Source organism: Pleurodeles waltl, chromosome 3_1, assembly GCF_031143425.1.
Source record: "Pleurodeles waltl isolate 20211129_DDA chromosome 3_1, aPleWal1.hap1.20221129, whole genome shotgun sequence".
Lineage (NCBI taxonomy): Eukaryota > Metazoa > Chordata > Amphibia > Caudata > Salamandridae > Pleurodeles > Pleurodeles waltl.
Window position 1 is genome coordinate 611161824 of NC_090440.1, and position 24199 is coordinate 611186022.

The window sequence follows — 24199 nt, forward strand, 5'->3', positions numbered from 1 at the left end:
TGGAGTCGTTCAGCACCTTCACTAAGAAGGTGCATTGGCTGTTATGTCATGTCCAGCAGAGACATTCCTACAAGTGTTTTTGTTTTGGGGGATGCGTGAAGACGATTTCTGCGTGCTCTAGCTGCGGATGCTTTGGCGCGTGCCGTGGTAATGGTTGTAGGTGGAGAGGGAAGACTTGGGATGAATTAAAGCTGGGCAGTGGGGTTGCAGCACATGAGTGCGCGCGCACGCTACTCTCGGCTTCTGGAAGTCTGCGGCCTACGAGTAGAGGCAGCCTCACACGTATCGGCTAATATCAGACGGCATGGCACCGCGATAAGGTTCACACTCATTCAGCCACTGCAATGTGGAGAACGCCCGATCAGTTCTGCACACCTAGACGCATGCACAACGTGGCATGTGAGAATGTGCTCGTTGCGTGGATGTCTTTTAGTCTGCTAGAAAGGAAATTGCATAAAGCTCACATTTTGTGAACAATACATAAAATAAAACCTAATTCATTGTCGTCCAGTAAAGGATATAGGGCCGTATATCGTTGTTTTTTCGAGGAGTAAGTGAGCTTAAATTGTCCTTGTAAGTGTGGTGCCCCACTCCCCCACCCCCTTTCTTCAGTATCAGGGTTGGGCTAGTATCGGTGTCCTAGTAATCCCCCCACGGGGAGGGGTGGGGGATAATGGTTCTCTCCCCCCACCAACTCCGTCAGGTCTCAATAGGTGGGACCAGTTCCTAAAGTGCTGGAAGGTGGGGCTGCTAATTGAAAGACAATGGGGGGGTGGGGTCATCCTATCCCAAGATCAGCCTGGAGGAGGTGCCAGAAAAGCAGGCCCTCACTGCATCGTCGACCTTCAGCTGAGGAGACGCGCGTGGGATACGTCCCCAGCTCACGTGCTCAACAGAGAGCATTCCTCGGACCCTCTTGCTACTGTCTCGGTTCTCCGGCTACCTCTCTCCTGTAAGCCCCCTGCCCAGGGTGCCATGCCTCGCCTCGGCAGACGGGTGCCCTTCTCATACCCCACCATGCCCTTCCTGGACATCTCGTCGGTGAGAGTCGGTAAGTGTTGCTCTGAACAGGCGTTTCGGTTTTCGATCTCCCCTGACGCTGTGACTGGAGCTGAAGGCATGCAAAGTATTTCACGGCTCGAGGGCCCACGCCGAGCTTGGCAGGCCCCTGGCACGACGCGGACACCTCACCTCCCTCCGCACCTGGAGGCTGTGGACTCCTGGCACAGGCCTCTTATTATGGTAGGAGCCCACCGAGGACTGTCCTTAAAACGTGTAACAGAAAAGGGGTATATTGTGTTTGAAGCGGGGCCTAGTGTGTTACTGTTCCTGCTGGCCAGATCTCTAGTTCCTATTCAGTTAACATGATGAAATCGCTCCCTGGCCACTCGGTAATTTCGTCTTTCTAAATGGACTGCGTTTTAGTACTCGTTAAACTATTTTATTTTAACATTTCCATACTACGGGCAGGTGTGAGCAGAGTAAGAGACCGTGCGTAGCAGAGAAGCCGCGCCCAGAGGCCCTGTGGGTCGTTGGAGGCGCTGTGCGCGGCGCCCTCCATGCCCCTGGGCCGGTGCCGCCGCCAGGCCCCGGGCACGGCTCCGGTACGAGGGCCTCATTACCTGGAATGGGCGTTCACACTTCACCTGCTCGCGTTCCTGCCATTCCTTCTGTGAGTCTCTGGCATGTTTTCTTGTGCCGTGTTGGCTCACGTGTGAGTGCACGGAGGGGGTGCGGGGCAGGCACGCACGCGCTGGCACCGCCTGCTGCCGCCGTCACGGACAGGGGGGCCCTCACCCCGGGACAGTCCACGGTGAGTGTGGTGGGCGCTGACGCGTGAGGCCTTGTTTTATCACGCAATGCGCACTCCCGCCTTTGGTTTCGGTATCTCCCTCCTGCGAGGCCCGAGTTGGAACTTTTTGTGATGAGCTTATTTGGGCAAGGTCCCGTGTGTAACCACGTCACACCATAGTGTATTTTCATGACTGCATTCACACTGTTCGGGTGCCTCCTCAGCACACATACTACGCAGGCACTTGCTTGTGAAACGGAAATAGCAGGTGTGCCCTTATTCGTCAGTAAATAAATACCAGGGGTGGGAGGGCCCAGCAGCCGACAGCGTGAGTTCTTGTGTGACCCAACCGGAAGCCACTGTACTGTGTGCACAGGGATGGGGTAGAGTCTCTTGAGTTGTAGCGAAGAGGGAGTAATGTACGGCAGAAGCTTTTGGCTTTTATTATTTTATTATTTTGCCTGACGTCAGCATCTAGTTCTATGTGTGTCTGGGAGTGCTTAATTTGCTTTTCTTTGAGTGGTGTGGATAGCTCTATAGCTTTTTACAGCACTGCGCCTTGGAAGTGCAGTCCTCCATCTACCAGAGCAAACGAGAACATTTAGCAAGGAGTACCCCAGCCAGCCAGCAGCCAGGTGTAAATGCTACATCAGCCTGGAATCTAAATACAGCACCTCTGGGCCCGATGAAGACCTAGAATCATATGATTTCTGAACAACCTACAGCATGACCATATAGCCAGACATATATTCTTTTAAATTTCGCATGCGTTATATATGTTCTTAACACACCACAAGAACGGTAGAGTGGTTCACAAGTACCCCTTCACTGCCTATCGGTTTAGGGAATGTGTTTGAATATTGTGCTGTAAAATTGTATTTGGTCGCGACGGGGGGATGTAGCGTTTGAAACCTTTTCGCTGGACCTCGGGATTGCTCATTGTACTTGTTCTGTGCAGCTCGATAGGATAGTCGAGCCACTGGCTTTGATTTCCACAAGGCGCAGTAAGGGACCCTCATGCCGTCACATAATGGTGTTGCTGAATTAGTGTAAAAGGCCTACCGTGATCACCGGCTGCCACTGAGAGGCACCTCCGCTCTTGTACAAGCTGGACCCCGAAATATGATTGGCGGGAGCCCTACGTGGTCACGAGAATGTGTTGGTCTGCAACAGACTGCCTCTATGCCATGTTTCAAAAACAGCATGACCCCTGGGCCTGGGGATTCCCTTGCTGTGTCAAAGGTGGAACTGTGGGTTATTCATACTGTCGCGGGATGTCACGAGACTTCCGTAGGTGGACCAGACGCCTACATGTTCCTTGTTGCCCTCTGGTATCTCGGATCGAGCAACAGTTCAGCCTTGGTTCCGGTCTGTGGCTTGAAGGTTGCTGCCACAGTCTTCATGGCACATATGCCCCTTGGGGCATACTGCATGTTTGGGGAGGGGGTAAAGATGGGTCCAAAGAGTGTGATCTGTCCTTGTCTCTGACCGACCACTGCTTGGATTCCAGGCGGCGTGGACTCAGCCTTTCATCCTTCAAAGCTAATAAAGTGCAATCGAGTTGGATAAAAGTAACACTGTGTATGGGTAAAAGTGGCACAGTGTTTATAGTACGCGGAGAACTACAAGCCTGGGGCAAATATCGTTTATACTTGATAATTCTAGTGATTCGCTATTAAATGTGAGTCATGAGTGAAGAGACCCCCCCCCCCCCACCCAAAAACAGCCCGGTATACAGATAGTGCGTTATTTTAGTTCTCGTGGAGTGAGTCTGGATCACTTCGAGTCAGTGCCCGCACAATAAGTGCCCGCTTCGGGTTTCCCCGGTGCCCTTGGCACTCCTCGTCGCCGCCTCTCTCCCGGTGCCCAGGCTCCTTTCTACCCCTGGGTGCGGGCCTGCTCTCCCTGGCTGCCCTGAGCCACCCTCATCCCCGTGGGACACCGAAACTACAGTCCGAAACCGGCCTAATCTCTTGCCGTCTCCACGAGACCGGTATTGTGCGCGCGAGTTTCAGCGCCTCCCCTCACATTTTTCTCTTCAAATCTGTTTGGTTTCCATTTTTTCCCTTGATTCGGAGCCAGATGTTTCGGTTCTTGAGTTTCAAAAGGTACAGACTCTTTCTGCGCCCGAGTCGTCGTTTAGCTCCTGTGCTGCACCTCAGCTGGGCATACGGTGGACATATTATCTGCCCCGTCTGCTTCGTATCTTTAGGTCTATCGTGTTAGTGCACGTTTTTATTTTCTTATTTCTATACGTTAAAGGGCGCGTTTATCTATTTAAAGGAGAGCGATAGCACATATGGATGAATTACAGTAATCTGTTTTTTCCCACCAACTGATATTTTCTTTTTGGGGGTTGGGGGGCATCCGGGAGGACTCTGATGCTTAAAGTGCTCTCGTTAATATGAGCATATTTACAGTAACGGTGTAAAGGCAAGACAAATTACAGGAATACTTGTAGGACCTAAAACAAAACAAGAAAAAAACAGCCTTTCAAGAGGCGCCATAAAGCGCCTACGTGTCCTCACTGTACGGTCCTTGGGTGCTCCAGGGTGGGCGGGCAGGTGTCCAGAGAATTGTGGGGGCGCCACTTCCTGGAACAGGTTCCTTTTTCCGGTGGATCTGACACTTTCTACGGTCGGCCGTGACACCTGTCCCGGCGTCACTGCACATGCTACACATATGATAACTACGTCACTAGGATGTGGTATTGGTCGGGAAGCGGCTGACACCTCCACCCCAGCGCAAGCCACGCCTGGCTGTGGGTCACCCTGGGAAGAGATCCCTTCTAGGCTGCGAACAGGCAGTGTCACTCAGCCCCCCGCGGTCGGTGCATGAACGCGCTGAGCTGCCCGGCTCTCCACTCCCCACGGTGACGCCTCCTGGGCGGCCGCACCTCCTCGCTGAGCCCGGCTCCCGCTGGCTGCTGTGTACCTGCTCAGGGCGTGGCCGGGCCGCTGCTGGGATCCAAGCGGCGCAGGTGACCGTGTGATCCCGAGCGCCCTCATTCCAGGTCCGGCTCGGCGCCTCGACCCTAGCGCCTCCTTCCTGCAGCGCCCCAGGAGCGGACGAGGCGCTGCCGGAGATCACAGGTGGGGCCCGCGTCCTCTCTTATAAGACATTTACAGAGGGTGGCGGCGGCGGGCCTACGGTGTGAACGGAGCACCCAAGAAGTCCTGGGAGTCGGAGTCCCTGAGTCAGACCGGCTCCACAGAAACCCCCTGGTACTGAGGTTTTGTTCCCATTAGTATCCAGCGTAAACCTACAACAAACGCAAGGAACTTACACCGATCCGTCCGCGGCACCTGTGGGGCTGAATCCGGGTGCCTCATCTTGAGCCGTCTGCGGTTTTACTAGGCGAACAGCGCTTGGTTTGTTTGTTTGTTTATGTATTTCGTTTTTAGAATGTTGAGTTTATTTCTTAGAGCATACGCTTTTCATATTGGAGTTAAAGGGCAGTGGTTTAATGGAATATATCCTCCCGGCTGTCATGTTCTGGTAGCATACACGGAGCTCTGGGTGTTCATTCTTGTTCGAGGTGTTTTGTAGCGCTCAAACCCGGTGTTTCCAAGCGCCCGGCGATCATGGCCTGGAAGTTGGTGATATGTGAGTGAAGCATCTTGGTGGTAAAGTTGTGCATCTATGTATATTTGTGTGTGTTGTGCTCTGAGACGGTTACAGATCTCTAGCAGCCACTTTTAAGAATCGGTGTAGCACAGTGAGCTTCTCTTTGCTTCTAGTGCGTTTCTCTTTGCTTCTAGTGCGTCAGCACCACCAACACTGGAGGTACTTGACCTTAGCTTGTAAGTGCTATGAAAACAAAGGTAGGTAGTAAGGGTCAAGAATAAACTGGGATAGCCGCTCACGGAATGCGGAGCGAGCCAGCTGGTGTACTCTGGCCCACTGGCCGCACTGTACTTGCCACAGAGCAGTGGGCTGCGCAGAGTTAAAGGACGCTGCAAAGCAAGGTGTCTGCAACCAGGCCTGCACGGGGCTTTCTTGCTGTGCACGGCACAGGGCAGCCTGAACTGGGCCGTGTCATGGCGACAGAGTGGCTGTTGTTTGTCTGGACGCAACCAATCCCCTCCGGGCGATCAATAGCCTTCACCTACCAGGTCACGACTTTGCATAGCGCTGCAACTCCAGAACCAGAAGACGTCCTCTTGTGAGACCAGGGGATTCCCAGGTAATGCGACAGGGGCCGAGGTAATACCCGGGCGCGCTCTGCGGTAGCCCGGGACCTGGAACTGCACAGCGGGGAAGAAGAAGATTATTAACTATGCAGCAAGAAAAGACAAACTGTGCAGCACATTTATTTACTAGCTTGACATTTGTTAAAACTTGGGCAGAGTAGAGTTTTCATCTCACTAGTTTCAAGGTAGTAAACACATAAATCATCGAATGGAAGTGGCCATGGCAGCGTGTGGCTTTTTTTTGTATTATTAACTTTCCGTCCGTTTGAGATAGAAACATTTTTTTTGTTGTGTTCTGCGTGTTATGCAGTAGACGACTGACTATGTGGCAAGTGCGGTAAATCATTACTTTTGTGGAAAACGCAACAGCTGACGATTCCTTTAATTCCAGTGGCAGTGCTTTTTTTAATTTACAAAGCTAAGGTCCCCTGGGCTACATGGCTCCCATCTCCCTGGCACACCTAACAGGCCAATTGGCCAAGCCAGGACAGCCTGGCAGAGGCGCTCTGATGGTCTGCACCAGGGCTCCTGTTGTACCAGCGCTGTTACCTGATATTTTTGATATTGTAAGTGCGCCCGATGTTTTGTCACTTGTCTCGGGTGTCTGTAAAAGAACCCCGGGATTTCTTATTAACTTGCCATTGCGAGAGTGCTCAGGATGGTGCATATTTCGAAGTGTTTGTTTTTGGTCTGCGGCCCTGCACTACACACACGGGAATAATCTGCAGGCCCCTGGGGCTGGTGGTTTTCGGTTGTGTTGATCTTGGGGAGAGCAGCTTTGAGTTTAATTGCAGGAAGAGGGCTTCAGAGGACAGTGTACTCTTTAGACATCTCCCACATTTGTGTGTCTTTCAGGAACTTGGCGCTGCTGGCTGAACATTGGCAGGTGATCTCGGGTATATCCTTCCAGCACTTCATGGGTAATTTAACGAACCAAGCCTGCACCAGCGTATTTAAAAAAAATGAAAACATAAATAGACCTCATCTCGCCACAACTACCTGAACCCTGCCGTGATCACAAGGAAATCAAACATTTGCAATGCACCGGTTCTCGCGTTTGCTTTAGTTAAGAGCTATTAGCGTTGTAAATTCCTAAGAGGACTTTTCTTGCCACATAAATTGAAAATGAAAAGTGAAACAGTTAACATAAGCAAACTGATTCAAGGCGCCACAGCTGCCGTGAGTGTGAAGGAGAGACACAAAAGGAAAAAGAAGTTCGCTCGTAGTCAAACATATCAATCGTGCAATTATCCATGAAGCAGGGTCGATGGCTAAGGCGCTAACAACCACCCCAAGGAGGCACAAACGGAAAGCATTTATTAATGATGATAAAGGATTTTTGATCTCCTACTTACCTTTCTTTTAGCTCACGGAGAGTCTATAACATTTAATTCTGCTACATATTTGATACAATTTGGATTTTTACCAGTACTTAAGCCCCTTAAATTTTGTCGAGGCCCATTGTAACAGGAGCCTATCTTTGGCATCTTTCGGGCTTGTGCTATTTAATTATCCATTTCTAAAACCCATCTGAAAATGTGAAAAATACTTTGGAAAACGATGTAAAAGCTGTGTGGATTGAAATCTATCACATACTGGCTCTATTACTCCATATCTACCATGTTTAACCCCATTCCCCCCAGGACTCACCTGCCCCCATGTCAGCACCCGAGTCTAATGGAAAGCAAAACATGGCAAAATACTTCAGCTGGTACAGGGGAACACCCAGAGGGATGCTGTGTGCAAAGCCTGGCCTACTGAAGGCTATTACTCACACTAGAATGGTTATTGCATGTGTGATATCCTATTTCCGAGGGACCACTGAAGGAACAGAGCGGGACCGGTAGCAGTTATCTGCTTTAAGTCGTGCATGGTAAATATAACACAATAGTAAATATAACACAGGTAAGGGACTAGTTGAACATACAAGAGAATTGGGAATGTGTCCCAGACCCTCCCAAGAGTAGCCCCTCCCCCCTTTGTTTCTCATACGACGCATGTCCAGCAGAAGGATAATGGCAGAGATAGTGAACATGAGGTGGAGCACCTGGCGAAGCAGACCAGCACAGCCTTTTTTTTTCCTCTGGGAACTGGAGAGTGTTTTTTTAGGTCTGGCTTCATAGCGCAGCTGTTTGCAAGGCATTATTACCAACTGCATAATTTGTTTTACTACATTTCCCCACGATTGGCAAAACAAAGGTGGGGAGTGCTGGAAATGTGCGTCAGTGTGTACCACGACTACGGATATGGAAATGTCTGCAGGAGTAATGCCATCCAGCCACTGTCAGGCCCAGCGTGGCCAAATTAGCATTAATATTGTCTTGTGGTAGGATAATAGTAAGAGGTAGAAGATTATTTTGGGTAGGGTTTGGGGGAGTGGCATTCTGAAGATCTTCCACTAGGGGGACAGAAAATGTATGCTGGTGCTGGGTGGGGTGGCTTGCAAAGCTCTTATCCAACTGCAGAGCAATGCAGGCTTCAATTTCCTTCCTTCTCTGGGGACCCACATTTAAATGGCTTCCCTGTTCCCCGCTGTAGTACCAGCAGGTGACCAGGAAAGGATGTGCCACTACTTGCCCTCTGTGCACTATTGGCATCATGCTAGGTGCTATTTATTGATGAGACCCCTTACCTTTTAATGGAGGTGGAAGTGTTCTTGGCAAATGCCACAGTTTTTGGCTCACTGTAGCACATGCTATCTTTCATTACAGACTGATGGGCATTTCTACTCACTAATTGCAGGGCCTGGGAGCATTACTGCTCAGTGACGGTATATGCACTGGATTGGGCGTCATTAGTTGCTGGCGCAACAGTGGGCATTGCTCCTCACTCGTTACAGGTCTTGGAGTGGGTAAATACCCCTTACTAGTTAAAGGCTGTAGGCTAACCATTTCTGTTCATGCACTTGAAGCCGAAGGAAGAGCATTGCTGCTCGGTGACCTTCGAATATTAACTGGGCATCTCTGCTCGTTGATTACAGACTCCAGGGGAGGCATATGCAGTGCTCTTGTACACAATCCTTTGTACATGTCCGTGTAGAATGATGCTGCTAATAGCAATTTGAGGAATTAGTATGATTGACTGTGAGTAACCTGCTGCTATTTTCTTTAATGAGGGTTTGATGACGAAAGAGCTATTTTTAGACTGAGCCACCAGCACCTGGGTGAACAGGTCCTGGGAGTTGTTGCGACATGCTCAGGGTAACATACAGTGACTAGCGGAGCCAAGACACATTGGTTTATGATCGTGTGCATTGACCTTTAGTCACAAAATATTCCCTATTTTGGCGGCACTCTTCCATGTCAGACTCTCCTTTCCACCAGATGTGAAGACTTTTAAAGAGGGACTGTCCCGACTGGAATTACCATAAAAGTTATTATCCCTGAAGGGCGTGGCACAGAGTTGATTTTAGTTGTCAACCTTGATGATCTTGGTCTTTCTCTAGACAGGTGGCTCAGCCTTTCTCCATTCTCTTGAGCCTATCCGTGTCCTTTGACACTGTGTCATCTCCTCATTCTGCTACGGAGACTTGGGGATGGGAGTGAGAGATGGTGTAAAAAGCATGGCGTTTTAATTTCTTGTACACGGAGAAAGCAGTTAATCTTCCTTCATTCTGCTCCACTTCCCACCTCGTAGTTGGGTTGGTTACTCTGGGATCGGCCCAGAGTCCTGCGCACTTTATTCTCTAGTTGACCCTGCTACTTGTTTGATTAAGGAACAATGATTCGCCTTTCTCACTTACCTGGACAAAACAAAATTGATGGTAACTATACATTCACAGTCTGGCATAGCTCCTATCAAAAAGCTTCAAAGCCTGTACAAGATGTTTCTTGGACGAAATTCAGTCATTTTAAGTTAAAATCTTCGAGAGGAAAGAGATAATTTTTTTTTGCTAACAATCCCAAATCTTTGTTTGAACTCTTGGTGGCTCTGCTCACTGGGGGCTCCACTTCCTCCGATTAACAAGGACACAACTTCTGTAGAACATTTAATAATAATAAGTCATCTTTCTCATTCCAGATAATGAAATCTTCTGTATTATCCTTCACCACTCCTCACAATCCCCTATTGCAAAATCACTGTTCAATCACTTCTCGTCCAACTGTGGAAATGCAGTCTACCTCGCTCCGCCTAACTAAATGCAGAAATGCCTTTAGATGCTTCAGAATATGGCAACTTAAATAGATGTAGGCCCCCAGAGGCATAATCACATTTCTGATCTAGCTGCCTAGCAATGGCTCTCAATTCAAGAGCACAGTTTATTAAAATCGATACTCGTATGTCTCAAGGCCCTAGGCATGATGGCCCTGCCGATATTATTTGGTGTGTTCCAACACGATCGTTGCGTTTTGCGTCCTCTAAACCTCTGGTGCTCCCCCGAATCAGTGGCGACCTCTTTCGCTTTCCTGGCAGCAAAAGCGTGGAAAGTTTTACTGCCCTTAATCAGATCTGTTTACACCTCACTTTTCTTAGATCCCTTCCAACATGGCTCTCAAAAGTACTGATCTGTGAGGTGATAAGTTCTTTTTACCGCCAGGATACTTTGTGAGCTCAGTGTTGTGCTTTACAAATACATTTCATTCGTTTGGATTTTTTTCAGTGGGATATAACGAACATGAGTACTCTAGCGCTTTGACTTAAGCATATTCTGCTTGCTGGCCTTCTCTGTATCCAAACATTCTACCTTCTAAGTACTGATAAATTTGGCAACAGAAAACGAAGCACTAGTTGGGCAGGGGAGCTGAAATTAAAATCCACATCAAGGACAAGGGTTGGTGAAGTAGATTCTTTAAAAGGTAGTGAGCATTATTGGTGGACAGTGCAAGTAGTGTATCTGAAGTACACAGAGCGTGTCGAGAAGTACACCGTCTGCTTTGTTGCTTTGGATCCTGGGTTGATCTTTCTGTTATTTGTCATGAGGTGTGTCTGCGCTGCACGCCTATGATCTGATTGCCCATGTTCTCCTCATGAACACTAATGCCACTTTGATGTGGTGCGATGTGGATTCTGTGACCCGAAACGAGCAGCAAGACCCATAGAACTCAGCCACGTTGCTCATACTGATGGTTTTACGTTGCTGGAAATATTCAACAGGTCGCAATTCACCTTGACAAAAGACCATAAGTTAATGCCTCACATGATAGCATAGAGTCATATTGTACGAGGCACTGTGTGTTTACCGAGGCAAGAGCCCAGTCTGCGTCCACGTGGAATTGTGATTCATTGACGGTAAGAAATTGCAAACAGGAGAAAAACAAGATGTGTGGTAAAAATTGATATATAAAAAGAACAGCAAACGAGCATGTGAATCTCATGAGAACCCCAGAGCTAGCGAGAGATCATTCCCACTCCGTCAGTTTTTAGGGTCGAGCCTGTGCCAGCATGCATATCGCTTGCAAGATGCTTTAGTAGTTAGAAAAGGGCTCGGATCCCCACCCATGTCACGTCAGTGTCTTTCATTGGTTTGTGGGCTTTCCTTTTAAAATCTGCTTGCTTTCATTAGTGGAAGGTATGCATATGTCATGCCTTTTCCGGTGGTTAGCCCTCCTCGAGTGCAGCAACCAAGTACTGAAAACATGTGAGGCTTGCTGTTTTCCATCCGATTTGTGGACTACTTTTTATCTTTTATTTTTGCAGCGAGATCTCAGTGGACAGAAGTTGAGCGCTTTGCATGACATCGACCCTGTTACACTTTTGCCGGTTATGTAGATAATTGCACTTTTGCCAATAGGTTTCACTACGAGTGAACTGTAGCAGCATGATCACGCTCTTCTTTTCCCCCCCCCATTTAACGTGGCAAGAAAAGTCCAGTTGGGAGTTTACAACTGCTAATAGCTCTAACTCGGAGAAATGCGAGACCCGTTGCATTGCAAATGCTTGTTTATTATGGGTGCTTGTGGGCCAGAGGAATCTGACCTGTTTTAACTATTAAGATAAACGTGATTGCACTTGTTTAAATTGTGGGTAGACGATTTTACAATGAGGTGTGCAGTTTCCGATGCAACCTATGTACAAAGAGGTCGAATCACAAATTGCCCACTCACAGGAGGTCACAAAACCATCTGCCTAATGAATATTGATTGGGAAGTTCACAATTAGCGACCCATTGCCATTGACCCCAAATGCGGAGGTGGTGGCCTGCAAGAGGCAGCAGACCTGCATCCCCGCATTTCCAAATTAGCTTTAAAAAAAAAAAAAAATAACGTGCCAATTAAAGGGATGTGTGTTGCTTGAAATAAAAAAAAAATCAATCTGGGAAGACACAGGGATGGGGCTTGTGGGTGCTGCTTACTCCCTGCCCCTCCCTCACAGGTTGCTTACATCATTATCAAAGATGAAGCTTTTTCTTTACAAATCGGTTACAAACTTAGCTAGAGAGTCAGTAGCTTTTAAATGGTTTTAAACACAATTGTGATTACCAGTCATAGGTGTCTTCCTTATTGCAATTCGTAATGAGCTATAAAAGGCATTGTGCAGGTTGTTGAAGTTTTTCTGACATGCAATATGCCATCTGTACATACAAAATGCAATGATGCATCCTGCCCCAAATGTATTGAGTAGTTGGTTCTGTTTCAGACTGTTCTGTTTCAAAGACTGAAAAGTACCCTGTAGACTGTGATGGCCAATACACAGCTACTGCTGCTATTATTCTAATGTAACAAATTCCGAACAGCCATGTACTCTGTATGGAAAAGGGATTCTAATCCAGGGATTTGCCATCTGTGCTGAGTTAAAAAAAAATTATGTTTGCAGCTCATCCTGGTCTCTTACAGATGTAGCTTAGCTGTTCTTTTTAAAGAATGCATGGCTTTTTCTGTCAGCATTAAGGGGGAAGTTGAAAATAGTAACTGTAGTCTAGTCATTATGTTTGGCTTGCCTATAAGCGATCAAAGAGAATGGACACACTTCCAATATGTTCCTGTGTGTACATGAGCACAGTGGATGGATGAATGAGGTCATTCAGTGTGCACAAGATCTAGCATTCTGGTACTTGCATACAGTGACAAATGTGACGGTTTTCGCTGGTGCGCTGTTTTGACCTGCACTATTTTTTTCCTTAAAGGGAAGGCCCACTGCAATGCCCATGACTGTCTAAGAACCGACACAGCGGTGAACCTGGCAATGGAGCTGAAGGTCTGGGTCGATGGTGTGCAACGGGTGGTGTGTGGTGTGTCTGAGCTGACCTCTTGCCAGGAGGTGGTCATCGCGTTGGCCCAGTCTATGGGTAAGTGCCTCCTATTAGTGTTTTTTCTTTTTTCAGAATGTATAATCTGAGCAGGAGTTATCCATAGTGGACATTCTGTAGAAAGGCTGCTACCTCTGATAAGACGTTATGACTGGGACTGATGCTGTCAATCATGACCGCGCTAGCGTGGCTACCATCAACAGACCTACTGACCTTGCTAAGGCAACGGTCCAGCAAAGGATATTTAGAGTTCTTGATGGTCCCAGTGTTATTGTTGCTTATTGCAGTCAGTCATTGCTATGGCATCGTAGTTCTTTCATTGGGTTGTGAGTTTGAAGCCACAGAAAATGAAATGTTGGAAGTTTGTACATATGAATCTTCTGATTAGGTACACATGCCCGTTGCCTGCGGATTGGCTTGTGTCAGATGCATGATGGAAGCAAGTGTTCTTGAGTTACTTAATAGCCAGTTAGCTGCATATTTGGTCTTGGATGGATGTTTGTTGAGAGTTCTGTCTTAATGTGTTCAAGGTACATATATGTGGAGTAAAGCTTTGCTTGCCCATAGAATCTTCACAACAATATTTTTGTCCTCGATATTCTTGACACAATATTTTTGACTCCGTATTTTGTCTAAACACCCAACCTTCATGGGTTAGTAACATCACATTTCAATCTGTGCTCCTCAAAAGCTCGGGAAATTAAAAGGCTTTGAGTATTCAGAAATGGTAAAAAACACAAGGCATTTTCATCACCTAACTGAAAATCAACCCCTCACTCCTTAGTATCCACCAGATATTGAGGCAGTAGAAAGCTGCACTGCAGACACTTGTGTTGCAGCACTGCGGGTTGCCGTTGAAGCTGCTAAAGTATGTGAGACTGAGGGGGGCTGGAGGAGCAAAGGTTATTTTTCATCAAATTAGAAGTTTTGAGTTGTGATGGAGGTTTTTCACTTTAATGTCAGCTTCTGGAGGCTTTTCTCCTCATTCTTAAGACAGGAATGCCCCCTTCAGAGTTAGTGGGCTTGCACCCCAGCCCTGAACGACACAACTGAATGTGAAGCTGGTATCCTAGCGTTTTTGGTGGTCAAACTGATAAGGTAATATAGGGTGTGCTCCTAACCCTAAGCCTGTCCGTGGTGATTCCATAGTTCTAAATCATTTTCTGTGGCGTGAAGGGGCACACCAAGCAAGCCCTCTATAGTGACACTGAAATACTGTTACAGTATTGTGTTGTTGACATGAAGTGGTGGTGGCACATTTTTTGTGCATTAATACTGAACAACCCGTTTTCCTGGTTTATGAGGAATGAGTTGCCTACTGGCCCACGTACATGCCCTTAGATGTGACATACGGGCCCCTGGGCAAACATCTTGTGTGTGTCATGTATGTATCATAAAATATGCGTGGTACAAGACTTGGTATTGTAATGAGAGTATGATTGCTGAGACCAGCGGATCCATTTTGGGTATTTCATGAGCTAAGACAGCACAAAATGGGAAATACAGTTTCAGAAAACAGTAGAAGTGTATTGCCCGCCTTCCTGAACCTGAAGGGAGGTGCCACGGATACTGCATTATGGAAGGGTGGATAGAAGGCTATCTTTAGAAATTCCAAAAGCACCTTTTAGAAGGAGATTGCTGATTAGTTTTTCATGAGTACTGCCATTTGGTTTTGTAAGAGTTGGGGTGAGTCGTCAGGTTCTGCTGTGATGGTTTAGGAAGTTTCTAGGCAGGACCTGTCCTTTTATCTTTCACTGACTGCTGTTTAAGAGATGCTGAAGACCAGTCCTGAGTCTTCGCACTTCATTGTGCCCATGTTTCTGATACTCCTGCTTGGAGCCACATCATTACTAAAAGGAAACCACTCCAAACCCCTTCCTGGACTCAAGACAGTGGGCTAACAGCTTCAGTTACGTGTTTTTGTTGATCATGAAAAGGAGTGGTCTGTAGAGCAAAGAACTGTTGTGATTAGACCTGGTGTCTGCTTGATCGTTGGTGCCTCAAAGGTAAGGCATCACCTGACATCTGCGCAACTTGCTGGCGATGCTGTTGGTCTGCCTAGCACCTAGAAACATGCCTGTCTGCCCAGAGAGGGATAGAGGTGTGTAGCTGGCCCTGCAGGAAGGGAGACTGTCCTGGGGGAGAAGCCCGCCCATATTCTCAGTGTGTGGAGCACCCAGAAGAGCTCATTTGTACCAGAAGTGTGACCGGCACTGACTTTAGCTGTGAGAGGTCACTCATCCCTCCCTGCGTCATTTATGAGCGATGCATGAAACCTCTATAGCCCCAAGCAACAGTGTGCCACATTGTATCACTGCAGCACGACTCAAGATACTAGCTCTGCTGCTACCTCAATGTACTATTTATCCTTCAAAGGCCAACATCCATGCAGAAAAAGCCTGGGAGTTACGGAGAGTAAGACTGCTAGCATGAACTCTGTTTCTTGAAATTTGAATATACTGACCTATGGGTTATCAAACATGGTAATTGCTTGCCCAGCATGAAAGTGAGTTTGCACCGGTGCCTTGTTCCTGCCTTTGACCTTTTACCTCAGCTAAAACACCGTATACATTGAGAGGTCCAAAGTATGTGTTAAACCACTGTAGATGGTGTGATGAATGTTTTAAGGGCTTAGAGCCTCAAGTGAGAAGTATGTTTTTTTCCAGTTGGTGGGGGTTAAATTTGGGAGACATTTTATGTGTGTTGATGACATGAGTACCTTTTTGGACCATGTAAACCCATTTAAATTGTAGAGTAGCCGAGAACTTGGATTTGCGATGAAAAGTAAATGTGCATGCTTCATGTGGACGTGTGAACTGAGTTAATGACACATTGCTCAGCAGGTCCCCTGCACCGAAAGAGCTGAATTATATGGTTTCCTGCTCCCTCCGCACCCCTCTCCCACCAGAACTGTTTGGTCTAACTACGGGTTAGTGGACACGCTGGAAGGGAGTACTCCATGTAGAGCCCAGCCTCTTATCATGGATTCTGGTCGAGCCCAACTGGTCTATTGGAAATTGTCCTTAATGTCCAGACTACCTCCAAACTTCCTCTGACTCCAACATCTGACTCCTCGGTTTCAGAAAGTGTATGCTGGAAAGCACTTTGGCTCCCTTTGGCCTGGGTGAAGGACTAAAATCCTCCACTCCCTCATCCCACCGAACAGTTTGGTCTAACTATGGGGCAAACGCCCGAAATGGAAAGAAAATAATACCAATGAATGCTGTAGATGAGGAAGTAAAGTTAGGTAGCGTCAGTCTCCACCCTTCCCCGCAGCCCAGGCGCCTGTCTCCTAGTGTGCAAGCCATCTGAGGGTCAGGAAGAGCCTGGCACGTTCACTTGCCTCATTTGCATGTTGTGAAATCCGCACAAGGATTACCTCATCCCAGCAATCCTGCCTGCTGTACCAAGAGCTGCAGGGAAAGCCAAGGATGTGTGCTGCTGTGCACGGGAGGGCCAGCTAACAGCAGAAAGCCGTGATAGCAAAGGTCTGTTAGTGTGTAGCCTATTAACCAGGCTGTGTCCAGGACGTGGCCCTGGCACCTTTGCAGAAGGAGGCTGGCACAATGTGTCAGATGTCACTGTACAGAGGCCACTCTACTACCACGCAGTAGAAGTACCAAGCGCTCTCCCAAGGACCTGCATGTCGAAATTGAAGTGTGTCTAGAAAGAAGAAGGTTACTCGGGAATAATCCAGTCAGAGTATGGCTTTATAGAGAGCATGGTGTGTGTGTGTGTGTGTGTGTGTGTGTGGTTGCAGCTGGATGCATAAACTACGGTTGTCCAGCATCCATGCCTGCGGGACATTGTGCAATCCATTTCGTTACTTCAGTTGAAACATAAAGACGACACATCCCAGAATTCGTCATTTTATTTACTGCAAGGTGGTGGTTACACACTTTTCATAACAGAGCTTCATTGAGGGTCCGGGGTGATGGGTTTTTGCAGTCATGGCTGAAGACCATGTAGGGGTCGGTCCCATTTCACTACTAGAAACACAAATAGTAATCTTCCTACCTGCATGTTGCACGAGAGAAGACAAAGGAACGAATTCACACCCAAATAAAGTTATTTGATATTTTTGTTGCACTAGCATCTTACAAATACACTTGTAATTACATGTGCATGTGTGAAAGTTATTATATGCAGGACTTGCAATGACGCTGAAACCGTTGACTAAGAAGGGAGTATTCAACTATGAGTAAATGCTCTTGTAAGTAACCACAACCCTGAAGTACGAAAAGACTGGATGGTCTTTCTGACTTAATGTCCATTGCTTCCTGGTCTTGTATGTATTGCTGGTAAGCGCGAGAGTTAAAAACTAATCTTATGCTGTGACATTTTCTTTTTCTTCCCCCTTCCAGGCCAGACTGGGCGGTATGTTCTCATCCAAACTCTGAGGGACAAGGAAAGGCAGCTTCTCCCTACAGAGCGGCCCTTGGAGTACCTATCCAAGTGTGGACAGTATGCCAATGATGTGCAGTTTATATTGCGCCGCACGGGCCCCAGCGTGGCAGAGAGGCCCTCCTCGGACACCACGGGGCAGTGCCCTGAGAGGATGTTCATAAGGTCCAGCCTACCCCTCAAGCCAAGGCCTGTAAGCACTGAGGTGACTCGGTCTAAAGAGCCCCGGAAAGCTCTCACCTTCAACTTGGGCCCCATGGGCTCGAACGAACTGTTGGCCAAGCATAGGTTAAAACAGCAGCAAAGGAATGGAACGGACTTCAAGGAGGCCTCCAAGGAGGGCAGCCAATCTTCCCAGGGGAGCAGTAAACCCTCCAAAGAGATCAGCCAGTATCCCAAGGTGAATGGACACTCCTCTAAGGACAGCGGTGCACTTTCCAAGGAGGACGTATTCAGGATGGTGCTACGTCAACAGGAGCATCTGCAGTCCTTGGAGCTCCAGAATGACTCTGCTGGAGCAGATCTTCGGACCTGGGAGAACAAGGGAGGGTCAAGGAACGAGGATGAGATCATGTACCTGGAGCAGCTCATCCACCGCAATGAGGCAGAACTGAGCTATGAAGACTTTTGGCATGATGAGCTGCAGCAGGAGAGGGACACAGAGCGCGAGCGCCAGGACAGGATGCAGCAGCTGCGTGCCACTGTAGAGGAGTACACGCAGCGCATCCAGGAACTGACTTCTCAGGCAGAAGCCCTGGAAAAGGAAATTGAGCGGTTACAAAAAGAGAAGGCCACCCCAAGCCCCGCTGAATTCCAGGACATGGTGAGCAGGATGAAGCGGGAGCTGGACTCCAAGACAAGTCAAAGCTTGCAGCTGGAAAGCAACATTTCAAACGTGGAGAAAGCATTCGAGGAAGCCGAGAGGGCCCTTCAGGTAAAACCATGTTGATTTTCGCTAATGGAATTTAGATAGCTAGCAATGTGAATGTGAATGTGCACTGTAAGGACTCTGTTAAGGGGAAGCAGACCTATGGAATATGCCATGTTGAAGTGCTTGGGAGTTTAAAGATGCCAGGTAGCAAAACCACTTACATCATCTGCACCTCAAAGAGCTCCACTGGCTTCTAGTCCACAAACCGGCACTCTTCAGCTTTCTCACCCACACAGAGTGTTAAACAAGATTGGCTCCTCGTAGCTCAAAACTGCATAAATTTCCACAGATCTACCAGGCACCGACGCTCAGTCGGCCTCATACTCGCACACACCCCTTGCATACACAGAATGACATCCAGCAGTCATGCCTTCTCCTATCTCACTCCTAAATCCGGGCCTGACCTGCCCCTGGACACCAGAGTTGTCTCCTCAGTTCTTGAATTCCAAGTCACTGATGACTTGGCTGTTCACCTAGTCCTGACCCGGTCTTGTTCCATCCGGCTACTACTTCAGCATCATGATACCATTCCTGGTGAGCTGCCCGCTATTCAAATACACATAACATAACCAAGGTTGCATGATAATAATTATCCTTTTTAAAATAAACACCTGTATATAATGTAGGGTGGATTTGTAGAGCACTGCTTGTCACCTGTGGGGGTATGCAAGTGCTGAAATATAAGAAAAGTAGGCGTTTTATGCATGTTGGAAACACGTGGTTTTTAAACAGACAACCCTATTTCTCTTTCTATCTCTTTCTTGTTCCCCCATTCCTCTTTCTCTCTCTCGCAGCATTTAACTGTCACTCATTTGTGCCCTTCAACACTGTTCTGTAGTTTCCGTAGACTGTTTAGGTGGGCATCGATGGCTGTTTCTGGGCCATCTGTTCAGATCCCGTAATAATTCGTTTTTTTTTCACCTATTTTACTTTCTTTGATGTAGTCATTTATTTCCACCTGGTTTTTTTTTCAACTTCTCAGTTTTGCAATTTAATTGATACTTAGCTGAGCCTGTAATAATGGAGGAGGCCAAAAAGGCTGTTGGGGACCGGCTGTATTTTGGATGGTTTATAGGCGTAAAAGCCACAGCAGTTCGTGGGATTTTTATTGCTTGCATTTGAAGTCGAAGCTGCTTTTACACAGGGCAAGTCCAAGCCAGGCATCCTTTCAAGAGGCTGTTGGAAGTTCAAAGCATCGTGATGGGAAAGGGATATGCCTTGGAATAAGTTAGTTTTACTGGGGAGCCTCATGTTCTTCATCCTGTGCCTCAGGCCGTTGGCTTGACGCCCTGAACGCGTGGAGGTACCTCTGTCCAGTCCAAGAGGCTGTCGCCCAGACAGGTGTAGAAGCTTTAAAAACTGAGGCTGTTGGCTCACATTTGGGGTGCTGCGGGAGAGGGCTTCAGCACTGAACCTAGACGTACATTTTCCACAACGTCTCGTGCTTCTGTGTTCACCCAGCTGATGCAGTCCTGCACTTTCTAAGCTTCTAAAGATGCCCACTTTGGTCAGTGTGGGTAGCTGAATGCAAGGCACTGCTGTCACCCTGGCCACCGGCATGTAGAGGGGACCAGACTGGGGCCTGCGCGTGTGCCTCGTACTTTGAGGTTGTTGTGTTAGTCTGCAAAAAGCACAACTGCAATTTTGAAGACTGATTATGCATTTGCCTGACTCTTTCCAGCCAGTGGAGTAGGAAGATGATTTAAGTTCTGGTGCAGAACCCATGTCTTTAGGGAATGCTCTGGGCATCTCATCTTCAGGTCGTCCTTAGGGTTTCATGTTCCAATTTGGTTCTTTCACTATCTGCAGTGAGTTGCTGCTCTCAGTCCGTTCCCCACTGGGCACGCGGGCGTGTTTCACAAGTTGACTCTCAGGTGCCAGTGCTGTTAGCAGTCTTAGACCTTTCAATGGCCTGGTTGTCCCAGTAGGACCACTGGGGATAAGACACCTGGCAGGTGATTCCATATCAGTTGGTTGCAAACATCAAGAAGCATTGCGTGCATTCTGAGAAGCTCGGCAGCTTCTGCTGCATCATACATATGCTGTTCCGACCCACAAATATTGCATGAACAGATCCTTGCACAAGCACTCAGAAAGTTACACTAAAATGAGCAAAGTTTTGAGAAAAATTATATTTGTTGATAACTCGTGCAGCATCAAAACCATCTACCCTGGCTGTTCCCTGGTTCTTGAGGGAACTTCCTGGTCCAGCCGTATTTTGCCTTTCTCTGGGTTCTCCCAGCGGCAGAAAGAGAAGCGTCCTCCTGCACTGTGTGTGCAGTGCCTCGTGCAGGCTCGGTGATGTCATCCCTTTGAAAGGTCAGGACGCCACGTGATCTGGACATAAGCAAACACAGCAAGAGAAAAGGGGTGGCTCTTCTTCTCAACCGGAATATCAGAGCGTGCTATCTGGGTGCGAACCCCCGAGCATCATGCGGGACTCCCAGATACCTCCCCCTCCCGCGGGGCCGGCTTTAGGGCTGGTGGCACCGGTGGCTCAATAATTTTTGGCGCCCCACCCTCCAGTGACCCCCCCCCACCTCGGATTCCCTCAGTACCACGGGACAAAAGTGCCCATCACCTCTCCGTTACCGCTCCCTCATATACATTTTATTTGTTTAAGCACTGGTAAAGGCTGGCCTTACCAAGAACAAAGTATATCCACCCAAACGAAGCGTGTATGACAACATTATGAATAAATAAAAGACTGAGGAATAAAAATATAACGTCCCTACTATGTTTTATGCAGTTTGCATGCCGCTCTTTGGTGACAGTTCTTAACAGTCACTGTTTTATTTTAGGCTTGCATCTTATGAACTGTGGTACCGAAAGGATCTCTGTGATACACACAGTAATCCACTCAGCTGTCCACATAAAATAAGGATCTGAGATCTGCATGTTATGCATTATTCGCGGCAGGCACATTAACCCTCTGCACTACTTTATGGTGAGTCAGAACTGCCACTAAACAAAACTCCGATCTCTCTCTCTAGCAGGAACATTAATCACAAGAGTTATCTTGACATTTTCATTGCTGCCTGAAAGCATGTTATTGCTAAACACAGCGCCCCCTCCAGGTCAGCGACCGTAGCTCCATCCTAAAGCCATCCCTGACCTCCCACATAAACCACTCTTTAATCTCGCACTCTTCCAACCAGACACAGATGTCGGGGAAGAATGCTGCCCGTGGGATGAAAGCAGGTCATCGCCCTCGGGGTTAATGAAGAGCGCTACAGGATTACTCTGTGAACAGTACTCTAGCCCCACAGCTAGGGATAGGATCCAAAGCCAGAACGCCAAGGAGTTGTGCTGTGTGGTTCAGGAACAAAAGACAATCTGTGGGCTCTAATCTTAAATTCTGTCCTGGACCACAGTGAATGATTATGGAGAAGTTAAAAGTGTAATGATTTTTTTAATGTCCTGAAATGAAAGTGTTTGGAAATGAGTTAAATGCACGAAACTAATTTCCACATATCTGAAATGGGTTCAGGCCAAAATAGAGACTAGTGGTGGTGCCATTGCTTTCACTTAAAGGATAACTAAGCCCCCAGATGTGTGTGCCAAGGCAGCAGGAAACGGGATGCAGAACCCCAGGAATCAGAAGTTTTATAAAAGCCTTCTGCTTCTGAGGTGTCCAAATAGCTCGGTGTTGGTGCTTAACCGGTCTGGTAAGGTAACTGGAGTTGTCAGGACAACTTCATAACACCTGTTGTGTTTATTTTTTGCATAGTGTTTCTTTACAGATCATGAAATCTTCCAACACATCAGTAAAATACAGTGACCATGAACTAGAATTTGTTTTTATTATTCGCAAGGGCTTAGCACTTGCTTTTCCGCACAGGTGCCAGCCAGATAAGTCATCGAGAGATTCAGCCTTTCGCATGAGAGCCCGTAAGTTGGGCAATAGTTATTTTTGCTTTCACACCCCAAAATGTAATTTGTGGTGTGCAGTGGAAATGGCTACTATTAGGATTCTTGGATGCACATATCTTGGGGATGCTGTGCTCACTGAACTTCTGTTAAGAGTCGAGTTCTGACAATAGTAGAATATCAGCAATGGTTGTGGTCCACCTACTTGGCGTTCCTCACATGGTACTGAGCCTCCCCCTGAAGTGACCTCTGTGAGGTCTTGCACTCTATGTAGGTGTACCTTTGTATGTGATGGTTAGCTTACTGCCTAAACAAGTACTTGCAGGGCCCCCCGGATATGTGAAAAGTCAGTGGGATTTGGGCCCGTGACTGACCTGTGACTGAGACTTTCATAGTCCCACTGGCTTTTATAGCAGACTTGTTTAGAACTAACCTGATTTTCAAGGAGGTCAGTCTGCTTCTGTAAACCTAGGACCGATGAGCTGTAGTCATCCCATTAGGCATGTATTTTGGAGGATAGATGTACGCGTGCTGTTTTACAGAGTTCAAGATTTAAATCCACAGTGCGCATGTGTAGAGCCGTCCAGTGTACATCAGCGCCCCAAAGCTTCTAGCAGGCTGCTCATCACTCTTGCAGAAATCACCCCAGGGTAACTGGCCTAATGGTGGGATTTATTGGAATCTATTGCTGTCATCTATGGCATACTGACATAACTCTGTCTGTGCCCTAATTGTGGTAATTCTTAGCATATTGCGCTGATCCATGGCATGATGGTGCCCGCCGTACTTGTCTTTGCATAATGCTGCTGCTAACCTTTGACACATGCGCATCCAAGATCTGGTTCCTGGTGTAATGCTGGTTACGGAATAATGATAGCAATTCCTGGCAGCAGTATAATACTGACTCGGGCATACTCACTGCAGTTTCTTGCACGTTGTGGTCATTCATGGCATAGCACTAGCACTGGTAGTTTTCATTGTTATAAGCATGAACGGCTTGGTAATGTCCACCAGTAGCAAATGATGGGCCTAGCATAGTGGTGGTAATTCTTAGCACACTGTGGGCATTCATGGCATGATAGGCAGTATCTATCGACGTGTTTCAAATGTATGTGATGAAATGTCAATCCAATTTTGGGACACTGTACATGTATTTGGTAAAAGCTGATATTTCAGGACAAAACAATGTTTCATGAAAATAAGCTTTTTGTTTTAGAGGCTTGAGTTGATTTGTATTCCACCGATAATATGTGTTTTTGTAAACTGTAAAGCCGGTGTTTGGATACAAATGATTGCATTGTGAATCAGGTTCCAAAGCTGCTGTATTTGAGTGATTACGTCCACTGCAGTCTTAACCCGTATCCTGTAAAATAGGTGCCTCCTGTCGGAAATCCGAACCTGTGAGTGTCTGTGCCCTGAGTGATGGAACAGCTGTATGAGGCTGCACTTTCTTTCTGGGTCTTGCTTCCTGTGGCCCGAGTTGTAGATTTGTGTGTTTTCCCCGGTGGCATTTTCAAGAAGAGACTTCCAAGTGTTTGGCAGGGCCGATCGGAAAAATAAAAAAGTGAAAGGAAGACATTAAGATTATGGGAGGCCACCCCCAGTGTGAAACCGGCGGCATCGAGTGTGTCTGTGCGTCCTCGAGGGTTCACAGGGTGGGGCTGCATTGTGTGGCATCATGCTGATAACGCCGAGCACAGACTTTCTGTTCCTGCTGCTGTCGTGTCGAGCACTACACTGCCTGTCTGTGGTGGTGTTTACCATGTCGAGGGTTCAAAAGAGCTCTTAAGGTGGGGGCATCGTAAGTGACAAAATATACATAC

The 24199-nt window shown here is 47.5% G+C and overlaps 1 protein-coding gene across 7 annotated transcripts in view; it reads left to right on the forward strand.

Moving 5' to 3' along the window:
- The window catches only part of RASSF7 (Ras association domain family member 7), a 215913-nt gene that overhangs the window by 178784 nt on the left and 12930 nt on the right, over window positions 1-24199 (forward strand). For 4 of the 7 annotated variants that reach the window (XM_069223074.1, XM_069223072.1, XM_069223070.1 and 1 more), the window contains exons 2-3: window positions 13049-13210; window positions 17536-18509. In XM_069223074.1, the coding sequence (XP_069079175.1) occupies window positions 13108-13210; window positions 17536-18509 (1077 nt within the window). In that variant the 5' untranslated portion in view covers window positions 13049-13107. Of the gene's footprint in view, window positions 1-796; window positions 1052-4659; window positions 4885-13048; window positions 13211-17535; window positions 18510-24199 lie in introns of those variants that run through there. The other 3 variants (XM_069223075.1, XM_069223069.1, XM_069223071.1) reach the window with 3 other exon arrangements.